Source organism: Ursus arctos, unplaced genomic scaffold (genome assembly GCF_023065955.2).
Source record: "Ursus arctos isolate Adak ecotype North America unplaced genomic scaffold, UrsArc2.0 scaffold_14, whole genome shotgun sequence".
In the NCBI taxonomy this organism is placed as follows: domain Eukaryota; kingdom Metazoa; phylum Chordata; class Mammalia; order Carnivora; family Ursidae; genus Ursus; species Ursus arctos.
Window position 1 is genome coordinate 26,352,882 of NW_026622808.1, and position 12,545 is coordinate 26,365,426.

Here is a 12,545-nt window from a genome sequence, read left to right on the forward strand (position 1 = left end):
AGCAAGGATGCAAGGGACTCCAGGGAAAGGAAGCCAAGAAACTCTGGAAACTGGTGATATTTGGGGAATGCAGCCTCTAGTCACCAATGTAACCGCCGCCCCCTTCATTTCTCACTACCAACCTGTCAGGGCTTGATCAGGGACCTGTGCCCACCTAAAAGGCCACCGACCACTTTTTCCCTATCTTTTTATTGTGGTAAAATACTATAACATAAAATTTACCATTTTAGCCATTTTATAGAATACAGTTCAGGGGCATTAATCACATTCATGGTGTGGTGAAACCACCACCTCTATCTAATTCCAGAACTTTCTCATCATCCCCATAGGAAACCCTGTGTCCATTAGCAGTCATTCCCTATTCTCCCTCCCCAGCCCCTGGCAACCACTGATATGCTTTAAACATCTGCAAGAATGAATATTCATAGCAACACTATTCACAATAGTGAAAAAGTGGAAACAACCCAAATGTCCACTAAATAGTGAGTAAATAGGCAAAATGTGGTTTATCCAAACAGTGGACTATTGTTCAACCACAAAAAGCAACCAAGTTCTCAGAACGCTATGCTACAAGCGGATAAACCTCAAAAACAGTATGCTGAGTGAAAGAAGCCAGACCCCAAAGGCCAGATAGTGTATGATCTCATTTAGATGAGTGTACAGAATAGGTAAATAAGAGACAGAAAGCAGATTAGTGGCTTACAGCCCTTTTAAACTTTATATTGCCTAATAAAAAGAAGATCATTTAAAAATGGTTAAGTTATTCATAAAGAGACATTGAAATCTCATTAAATTGAAGTTATTTCCTGATTGCAGACAATGTACGTTTGCTCACTTCGTGTATCGATTTATCATAGGTAGTGCTTTGCTGTGTGTCAGGTCACATTTAAGAATAACTCATTTATTTCTCATAACAACTCTTTGAAGTAGGCAGGGGAACATGGAGGTACAGAGAGCTGAAGAAACTTGCTCACATTTACACAGTAGGCAGAACAAGAATTCAAACTCAGGTTGGCTGGCTCCCATGTCCCTTTGTCTGACGGCCATGTTGCATTGCCTTAGAACATACAGACATGCCTCATGGGAGCTGGAAAACAGCCAGAAGGTTATTTCTACTCAGCCTCCTGCTTCTGACTTCCTGCATGGGTAACTCCAGAGGAAGAATCTGACTTGTTTTAAGTTAGAGGGGCAAGCTGGTCCAAGCAGTTGTAGCCATGGGGTAGGGGTATCTTGGGGTCTCTGAGGCTATGGGCAGAACAGGATTTCTCAGAAGGGAGTAGGAGAATACAGTGACAATGGCTGGAAGGTCCAGTGGAGGAACATTTTCATTTTGGGAGGCAACCCAGAAGGATAGTGAAAGGCATAGTCTTTGGAGATAGCCAGCCATGGGTTCAAGTCTTAGTTCTGCCATTTTGACAGCTTCACCTTCAGCAAGTAACCCAACCTCTATGCACACCAATATTCTCAATGAATATGCTCAAGATACTCAAAACGCAGGTGATAAAAACAGCACTCCTCTTACTAAATTAATGAGGGTGAAATCATCAGAGGCACAGAATGGGAACTCAATCAGTGTGTTAACCTTAAAAATAAAAACCACCAGTTATTGTACTGACAAAAGATGTGTTTATTTGGTAATAAAAGAGAATCACAATCCAGCACAAACAAGCTGCCGAAAAACCAAAGGCAGGCTTGGTGGAACGAAGGAGAAGTAGACTTTTTAAGGAGAAAAGGGGTAAGGCAGGAAGGCTGTTATAAAAAGTCCATTAGAAAAAACTGAATTCAAAGTATATTGGCTTCTCACTGGGAGAGCTTTAATGGGCCGGGAGTAGTATCCATGCCCAAGGTCAAGTCCACCTCTTCCTGTCTGGTTGTCAGGTTTGTAATCCACCAGGAGGGGCAGGGTGTGAGAGTTCTCCCTGCTGAAACCTCCCAGTGCATTTTAGTGAGGTTTCCCTCTACTAATTTTCGCAAATGTCAGCTGTCACTGATCAGGGGCAGCCTCCTGAGCAGGTCCAAGTATGGTGAAAGCCATTCTCCATCCAGTGGCTGACCTCTCTCTGTCACACTTCACCCCAGGCACAGCCTTCATGCAGAGAGGCAATTTCTCAGTGGTGACTGAATTCATCCTCGTGGGCTTCTCCACCTTCCCCCACCTTCAGCTGATGTTCTTCCTGCTGTTCCTGCTCATGTACCTGTTCACGCTGCTGGGGAACTTGATCATCATGGCTACTGTCTGGAGCGAGCGTGGCCTGCACACACCCATGTACCTCTTCCTGTGCACCCTGTCCATCTCCGAGATCCTCTACACCTTGGTCATCATCCCACGCTTGCTGGCCGACCTGCTCTCCATCCGCCACGCCATCACCTTTGCGGCTTGTGCCAGCCAGATGTTCTTCTCCTTCACATTTGGCTTCACCCACTCCTTCCTGCTCACCGTCATGGGCTATGACCGCTACGTGGCCATCTGCCACCCCTTGCACTACAACGTGCTCATGAGCCCCCGTGGCTGCACCTGCCTGGTGGCCTGGTCTTGGGTTGGTGGCTCGGTCATGGGGCTGGTGGTGACCATGGCTGTTTTCCATCTCACCTTCTGTGGACCCAATGAGGTCCACCATTTTGCTTGCCACATGCCACCACTGTTGAAGCTGGCCTGTGGAACTGATGTACCAATAGTGGCCCTGGGTGTGGGCCTGGTATGCATCAGCGCCCTGCTGGGCTGCTTTCTCCTCATCTTCCTCTCTTATGCCTTCATTGTGACTGCCATCTTGAAAATCCCCTCTGCTGAGGGCCGGCACAAAGCCTTCTCCACCTGTGCATCCCATCTCACTGTGGTGGTCGTGCACTATGGCTTTGCTTCTGTCATCTATTTCAAGCCCAAGGCTCCCCAGTCTCTGGAAAGAGACACCCTGATGGGCATCACCTACACAATCCTCACGCCCTTCCTCAGCCCCATCATCTTCAGTCTTAGGAACAAGGAGCTGAAGACCGCCATAAAGAAGACCTTCTTCAGCAAAGTCTACCCAGAAAAAATATAATGATCTGGGAAGAATTACTTGGAAACAACTAAATTGTATTACCAGATGTTACCATTAGAAATGGCACCCTGTAAACATGTAATAACCTATATTTATCTGATGCTTTAAGGTTTACAAGGACCCTTGAAGGCAACATCCAAATATACACACAATGGTTAATCAACATTAAGAGTGTATTAAGATGTATAAGATGATGACACACAGGGAAAATCAGATTTCATGATTCTTACCTGCCGCAGGACATTTTATCAGGCAACATCAAACCTAGGATCTGTTCTTCTCCTACCAGAAGCTGGGGTGGTCTAATTACTCCCATGACCATTAATCTATATTATGAAGAGAAATGGAAGATGTCAGGTCCCCACCTTTTACTAGGCAGCAATGGGTACCTACAACATGGATTTTGCAAGGCTACAAAAGACTGAGCCAGATAATAACAGAGGAGAGCAAAGCACCCAAAATTTCGGCATTGCACATATCTGTGCAACAGCAGTTAGGAATAGTAAATAGAGCAGACTCACAGAAAAAATAAAGGAAATCTCTGCATTTCAAGTGCACATCTTGAGCAGCTGCAGAGAGACAGAGAAGTCTCCACAATCAGTTCAAGGAAAAATCCCACCATGAGAAATCACCTATTGTGTTAGAGAGTGATGTGGCACACAGGCTGGTGGGGAGCTCTTTGTTGAGATACAATGAGTACAGAGTCCAGGATAAAAGCATATCTCATGATCAGACAGGCTTAACACTTCCCTGTGGGCATGAAGGGGGATTTAAGGTTGACCATACTACATAGTATGTATAATTTGTCAAAAATATATATATTTAAGAGAATGACAAATACTGTATAATATCACTTATATGGAAAACCTAAAAAAACTCGTAAAAACAGAGTAAAATTGTTGGTTACCAGGGACTGAGGGGGAATTGGGGAGATGTTTAAGGGTACAAATTTGCACCCAGTAGATAAATAAGTCCTGGAGGTCCCACCCACAGCATAGTGATTATGGACAATACTGTATCAGTAACATAAAAGTTGCTAAGAGACTAGACCTTAGCTGTTCTCACCACAAAAATGAAATGATCATTATGTGACATGATTGAGGTATTAGCTAATGTTAGAGTAGTAATCATATTGCAATATATAAATGTATCAAATCAACACATAGTACACCTTAAACTTACACAATGTTATGTGTCCATTATATCTCAATTAAAAAAGGTTTCCTTGAGGCATCTGGCTGGCTCAGTTGGTAGAGCATGTGACTCTTGATTTGATTGACTCTTTCTTTTTTTTTTAAACGATTTTATTTATTTATTTGACAGAGAGAGAGAGATAGCCAGCGAGAGAGGGAACACAAGCAGGGGGAGTGGGAGAGGAAGAAGCAGACTCCCAGCGTAGGAGCCAGACGTGGGGCTCAATCCCAGAATACCGGGATCATGCCCTGAGCCAAAGGCAGATACTTAACGACTGAGCCACCCAGGCGCCCCGATTTGATTGACTTTTTTTTAAAAAAGATTTTATTTATTTATTCGACAGAGATGGAGACAGCCAGCGAGAGAGGGAACACAAGCAGGGGGAGTGGGAGAGGAAGAAGCAGGCTCACAGCGGAGGATCCTGATGTGGGGCTCGATCCCAGAACGCTGGGATCACACCCTGAGCCAAAGGTAGATGCTTAACCACTGTGCCACCCGGGTGCCCCAAGATTTGATTGACTCTTGACTTGATTTCGGGGTTGTGAGTTCCAGCGCTATGGGTGTAGAGATTACTCATAAAGAAAATTAAAAAAAAAAAAGTTTTCCATATATACAATGGACTATTACTCAGCCACCAAAAAGAACGATTTCACAACATTTGCAGCAACATGGACGGGACTGGAGGAGATAATGCTAAGCGAAATAAGTCAAGCAGAGAAAGACAACTATCATATGGTTTCACTCATTTATGGAACATAAGAAGTAGGAAGATCGGAAGGAGAAGAAAAGGAAGAATGAAGGAGGGATAAACAGAAGGGGGAATGAACCATGAGAGACTATGGACTCTGGGAAACAAACTGAGGGCTTGAGAGGGGCAGGGGATGGGGGAATGGGATAGGACGGTGATGGGTATTAAGGAGGGCACGTATTGCATGGTGCACTGGGTGTTACATGCAAGTAATGAATCATGGAACTTTACATCAAAAACTAGGGATGTACTGTATGGTGACTAACATAATATAATAAAAAATTATTATTAAAAAATAGTTTTCCTTAAATTGTTTTTAAATATGAATTTTTGAATTTTTTTAAAAGGTTTTATTTATTTATTTATTTATTTATTTATTTATTTATTTATTTGACAGAGAGAGAGCCAGAGAGAGGGGGAACACAAGCAGGGGGAGCGGGAGAGGAAGAAGCAGCCTCCCAGTGGAGCAGGGAGCCCGATGTGGGGCTTGACCCCAGGACCCTGGGATCACGCCCTGGACAGAAGGCAGACATTCACGACTGAGCCACCCAGGCGCCCTGAATTTATGAATTTTTTTAAAAATAACAATTTATCATAATACTTAATGGACACCAGTTAATGGTGATATTGTTGTACACAACACCACATGTAATTAAAATGCACATGCAATAAATTAGTCAAACTAGCCAAAGCTAAAAAAAGAAAATATGTTTATTCATATTTAAGTTGAATAGTAAACTACTCATCATTTGTCCCAAAGTTGAATTCAGTGTTTCTCTATAACTTAAGCAACAAAAATATCCCATGTCATCACAAAGTGGGAGGATGTAGGAGACAACTTCAAAGTGGGAAACCCAGACCATTCTCCTTTGCAGAATGTACACTGCACTGCATATTTACTGTTAATTTTCATGTACGTTATCTCATTATAGCCTCACAAAGAGGGATCAGGGCAGATAAATTCACATCCACTCCATTTGACAGAGGGGAAACTCAGGGTCAAAATGGTTGCATGACTCATGCAACATTATGCAACATAGTAAGGCCAAGTTTCTGTTGTAGGTCTTTTGTGAATTCCAGTCCTGGCCACCCAACACTTCACACACCATCTTCCTACAGTAGGTTTTGTGGGTCGCCTGTCCATGGAGGACTAGTCTATTCTCAAACCAAATACTCCAGAACCCTGAGAGGCTTTTATCTATTTTTTATTTTTTAGTTTTTTTTTTTTTGAGAGAGATAGAGTACAAATGGGGGGAGGGGTAGAGGGAAAGGGAGAGAAAGGATCCCAATTAGGCTCCATGCTCAGGACAGAGCCCAATGCGGAGCTTGATCCCACGACCCCGAGATTGCAATCTGAGTGGAAACCAGATCAGATGCTCAGCCAACTGAGCTACCGGGTGCCCCTCCTGAGAGCCTTTTAAATCACAGGTGGGCAATTGCAACCCACCATGCACTGGAGCAAGAATTTTCAGGACATTGGTGGACTATTTCTACAGATTTGGGACTACTTCATTATTTTATAATAAGTTTGGTCTTTCAGTGAATTCCTTTCACGCTGAGCCAAGATGCGCCCCTTTCCCAGCAGCAAAGCCAATATGGACAAGAATACAAGCTAGCCTCTTCATTTTCTTCATTAAAGGCCAGCTGGCCTCAGATCCTACTGGTATCTAATTAGAAAGAGAACCTGGAAGGTGGTTGGGTACCCATAGTGAGTCAGGCCCCCAGTGTCTTCTGATAACTTACTGTTATCCCTTAGGCTATCAGCTTTCCAAGATCAGGAAGTCTGTCCATCTTGCTCACCATTGCACAGCACCAACATGATATTTGGAAGATATAATTGATTAATAAATATTTCTTGGGTGGACCAATGTATTCCCTACAATACTGAACAAACCAGAATGCTGGCTTATAATATTTACTGTGAGAAACCTCATTGCCCTCCAAAGCACTGGCAGATGGTGTGGTGGGAGCTGTGTTTGAGGTCACACTGAACTGGGTTTGAACTTGCTTCTCATTTTCCCATCAAATTAGATTGACCTCTTACAGATATATCCCACATCTGTGTAAATAAAAGTATATTCAGAGCAGTGACATTTATGGTCGGAAAACATAACATTAGACATATTCGTTAGTATAGGATTGTTAAACAAACGTTGGTTCATTCATACTTGGAACACAAAGCAGGCATTAAAGCCATTTGATCCTTGGAATTCATCAGTGTCTTTTCTCCCCGGGGGGTCCTATCCAGTATCAGGGTTTTATGTACACTCTGCACACAGGTGACCCCAAATTCTTATCTTCATCCCTATCCAACAGCCTACACAGTATCTCCACATGAATATCTAGTAGGTATGTCAAACTTAATGTGTCCAAAACCTAACTCATGGAAGTTCTCATTGCCGTTATCATTCTCTCTCTCTGTCTGTCTCTGTCTCTCTCTTTCTCATACACAATTCTTCCACAGTCTTTCTTATCTCAGAAAACAGCAACTCAATCTCAATTCCCCAAAAACATTTTTGCTCAAAAATCATAAAGCCCTTCTCTAACCATACCACACAAAATAGAAACACCCTGGCCATGTCCTATGTCTCTTGATCTATGTTACTTGCCTGACACATGCTTAGTACCATCAGGCATATATCTGCTTATTGGATATTGTCTGTCTCTGCCCACCAGAATGTTGTTTGAGGTAGTCAGGGACTCTTGACCCATTTTGCAAACTGCTCTGTGCCTACACAGCATATGGTAAGTTCTCAAATATTTGTTGAATAAATCAATTTAGAAGAATGTTGGAAAGGTAACTGTGAGGTACAATTTTTGTCTATCCAAGCAGATGGACAAAAAAATTTTCAAGTTTGCTAACACTGTTGCAGTGGAGTGGCTCTCATACATTGCTGTTTTGTGCTTGGGCAGCTCACTTCCCCTCTCTAAGCCTACCCTGAAAGAATGCACAGTACCTACCTTCTAAGACACTTTTAAGACTGAAGTAAGGCAATGATTGTGAAGGGCTAAGCATGGTGCCTGGCACAAGGATATCCACAGTAGTTAGGATGACCTTGTAATTTCAGGTTTTGTTTGATGAGCTTGAGATCAGAGAGAGAGGTGTGAGTTGAGGCAATGACCAATTGGAGCCATCAACTTTGATGTATTCGTCTTGGTTATCAGTGCTGCAGAAGGAATAGGACTTCAGTGGAGAGGATTGGGGTCCAGCATTGGGAGAAGTGTGGCTCCATCTAAGCTTCCTGACCTAGCCCTCTTCTCCCAGAATCCTCTTCTCCTAGAATATTCTCTTTTCTGTGGCTCCTAGCCTCTATGAATGGTCCTCATGACTCATCACCATAGCGACAGCTAATGGCACTAGAGATAGGTGAAACCTAGCTCTCTCAAGAGATAAAAAGATGCTCTGAATTGCAGACAGGACTGTGCAGTGGTTAAGTGATGAAGCAAAGTGGCGTTGGTTAAATTACATCCCATCTCTTGCCCTCAGTTTCCTATCATTAAAATGGGTTTAATAATAATGTAGTCATCCCTTAGGATAGTTCTGAGAATTAAATAACATCATCTACGTAGGGTGATTGACAATGACTGGCACGCAACTGCACTCAAATAATGCCAACTTTTTAAGATCTGTTCAATAATTATTTGCAGCCTTCTATGTTTCAAGTCCTCTGCTAGTTTTGGGTGTACAGAGATGGGTCCATCACTATTCCCTGTCTTTGAAGAGTTTCTAGGTGCTTGATGGAATGACACACAGAGAAATATCAGGGCTCTCACCAAGATATGCACCAAGCACTAAAGGCCACCAAAAGGGGCATGACCTTCACCAGTTCTCCTCAGAGGACACTTGGAAGTTTCTGGAGAATTTTTGGTTGTTACAGCTGAAGGAGCTGGAGAAATTCTATAATATCTAATAGGTGAAGGCCAGGGATGCTGTTCAACATCCTAAAATGCACAGAACAGACCCTACCACAAAGAATGAGCCCCAAATGTCAGTAGTGCCAGTGATGACAAACCTTGTGGTATTTATTCAACAGTTATTGAGCACCTACTGTGTGCCAGGCACTTTTTAAGATGCTACTAGGGATACAATGTTAAACTGATTAGACATGACCCCTGATTTCAGTGCTTGTACATGAGAGAGAAGGATGTGGATATTAAACAAATAATCAACCTAGTGAATATGATAAACTGTGATAAATGCTATGAGGAAAAAGAAAGAAGTTGCCGTGATAGGAGTTGCTTATAAGGGGAAGGTAACTTAGTATGGGGAAATCAGGAAAGGCTTTCCTGAGGAGGTGGCATTTAAGGTCAGACCTAAGGATGTGTAAGAGAAGGGGGAGGGCGTTCCGGGTAGAAACAACAGTCTGTACAAAGTTCCTGAGGTCCGAGCATGCTTGGTTTACTATAGAACAGCTGAGGAGCTAGTGGGGCCGGAGAGCAGGGGAGGGCTGGGGGATAGAATTGAAGATGATGTAGTGATTACTAGAGTTTGTACTGCATCTCAAGAGTATATAAATAGACTGGTGATTTTTCAGGTTTTCCCTTTAGGAAGATCCCTCTGGCCACTGGACAGAGATAGACTGGGGGGGATAAGGGAGAGGAGGAGGAAAACACCCTTGAGGAAGGAGCTGGCAAGGGCAAGGGGGTCAAGGTCAACATGGGAGGAGAACAGAACTAGAGAGGTGAAGGCAGTAAATTGCATCTCTCAAGCTGGTCTTTGCCTCCAGCAATTAGCATTGAAACACTCCAATTAGTGCAGGGAGGGAAGGGTCCCCTAAAGTCTGGAGATCTCCCCAACAACAGCCCTTCTCTGTGCTCCAGACCTTTTAATCACCTCTCTGGGCTCTGGGTCTGCCTTGGGGATACCAAAGAATGTGGCACAAAGGGGACCATTAGCAAGGAATGGCAAACAGTTGGGAATGGAGGGGGGAGGGGAACTTCAGAAAGTGGGAGCTGAATACTGGAGGGGAGGTGGGACCCTTGGGCATGGGGATGGGGTCCTGGCCAACACTAGTGAGCAGAGCTGGGGGGCTGTCTTCTCTGTGATGTCAAAGATCATCACCTAAGATCCTGTTGTGTTTACATTGACTTTCTGACATATATTCCTATTCCTATTTTCTGTCACCAGATAAGTTAATAATGGCTTCTATTTTTTGGTCTTTTTCAGGAAAAATAAATGCAAGGGTACTGGGGGGGCAAGGATGGGGGAGTTTAGCAGGGCAGGGACTAGGCTCAGGCAAGTGAGGCATTCACATTGACCACCAAATTTAAGGGGCTACCAAAAAAATTCAGTGATCAAGATAAATCATATTTAATGCAGTATTTTAAAAGTAAAAATTATTCCAAAAAATTTATGATGAACAGCACAACATTTTAAGTAAAGATGGGATGCAACGCTGTGCTTTCATAGCCCTGCCTCAAACATCGTCCTGACCCAGCCCTTGGAGTTTAGAATACGTCACTTATAGAAAAACATACATTCACTAAGTTCAATTTTTTTGGGTGTTTTAAATTTTCAAAACAACTCTAAAACAACTTTCAAAACAATACTAAAGAAAGCAAAGGACTAAATACATGGTTTATTTAAATTTCAGAATGCGTTGAGATTGGTCAATCACACTAGAATAAGTTGATTTTCTGATGACCACAGGGAAACACACTGACACTCCTTGGATATAATCCAGAAGCCTTTTATGACATCAGCTCTTTCAAATTCACAGTCTCTTACCCACTTCCCAGGTCAACCAGTATATTTGAAGATATCTTTGGGTCTGTGACCAGACAAGCTCTGGGTACACCCCAAGACTTGTGCTGGCCACTTAGACATACCTCGTACATGACAACTCTAAGAGGGGCAGCTCTTACCATCTGGGACTCTTTCTCATTTTGTAAGGGAAGCAAAGGATGTTGCCAAATATTGCTAATTAAATACCTCGAATCTTCTCAATACAACCCAGGAACCTGGCTTCAAAACGGGTCAGAGATTTTTTTCTCCCCTCGTAGAAAATTTATTTATTTATTTATGGAATTCAATTCAATTTATTATTTATTAATTTTATTATTATGTTCAATTAGCCAGCATATAGCACATCATTAGTTTTTGATGTAGTGTTCAACAATTCATTAGTTACATACAACACCCAGTGCTCATCACCGCACGTGCCCTCCTAATACCCATCACTCGGTTACTCCATCCCCCCACCCTCTCCCTTCTGTAACCCTCAGTTTGGTTCCTGGAGTTTTTTTAGAGCAGAAATTTGGTGTTTGAACATGACAATATTTTCTATATTAATACATCTATTACTCAAAACCCAAACTAGAAATTCTACGGCCAGTTCTGTTGAGCTTACAACATGTCTCTCCCATCCTCTCACACTGGATGTTTCTTCTTAACCCTCCCCCACCCCCCAAGAACAGCATATCTCCAGTTCTGCCTCATTTCATCAGTGCTTGCTAAAATTGGTCCCTTCTTTCCAATCCAGGTCTTCATCCCTTCTTGGAACACACTGGCTTCCTCTCCTTGTAACCCTGATAAACATATGCTTCTGATCCCCAGTTCCAACTTAAAGAATTCTAGTTTTTCCACTTCAGGGGCAAGACCTTTATTTTATTTTATTTTTTTATAATAGTAATTTTTTATTATGTTATGTTATTCACCATACAGTACATCATTAGTTTCTGATGTAAAGTTTGATGATTCATTAGTTGCGTATAACACCCAGTGCACCAAGCAATACATGCCCTCCTTACTACCCAACACCAGCCTATCCCATCCCCCCCCCCCCCGAAACCCTCAGTTTGTTTCCCAGAGTCCATAGACTCTCATGGTTCATTCCCCCTTCTGTCAGGGGCAAGACCTTTAATTAATGGATTTAATCTCTTATATCTCTGCTTCCTCATCTTCAAAATGGAACTAATAATATGATCTTCCTTGTGAAGTAAGAGAACTGATGTGTGTTAAATCATTTAAGACTGCACCTATCATTAGTCATCTGGGAAAATAAAATCAAAACCATAATAAGATACCACCAGAATGGTTATGATCAAAAAGTTAGATATGTTAGTGTTGGCAAGGATGTGGAGAAACTGGGACCCTCACACACTGCTGGTGGGGATGTTAAACGATGCAGCCACTTTGGAAAACATTCTAGCAGTTTCTCAAGTGATTTAACATAGAGTTACCATATGATCCCTCAATTCCACTCCTAGCTATATACCCCCCCACAATGAAAATGTATGTCCACACAGAAACTTGAACATGAATGTTTGTTGCAGCATTACTCCTTATAGCCAAAAGTCAGAAACAGCCCAATATCTATCAACAGGTGAATGTATAAACAAAGTGCAGTCTATCAAACAATGGGATTTCATTCAGCCATAAAAAGGAATGAAACACTGATTCATGCTATCATGTGGGTAAACCTTGAAAACATACTAAGTGAAAGAAGCCATGCACAAACAGATCAATATTGTATGACCTCCATTTAAAAAAAAAATGTCCAGAACAGTCAAATCTATAAAGACTGTGGATTAGTAGGTTTTTAAGCCTGGGAGGAAGGGAGGAA

General features: G+C 42.5%; 1 protein-coding gene across 1 annotated transcript; it reads left to right on the forward strand.

Annotated features, from left to right (window-relative positions):
• Window positions 1-2,090: 2,090 nt before the first annotated feature.
• On the forward strand, window positions 2,091-3,038 carry LOC113256513 (olfactory receptor 10H1). The gene has a single exon (XM_026500342.3). It carries the CDS (start codon window positions 2,091-2,093, stop codon window positions 3,036-3,038), a length of 948 nt encoding a protein of 315 aa, XP_026356127.3.
• The last annotated feature ends 9,507 nt before the right edge of the window (window positions 3,039-12,545 follow it).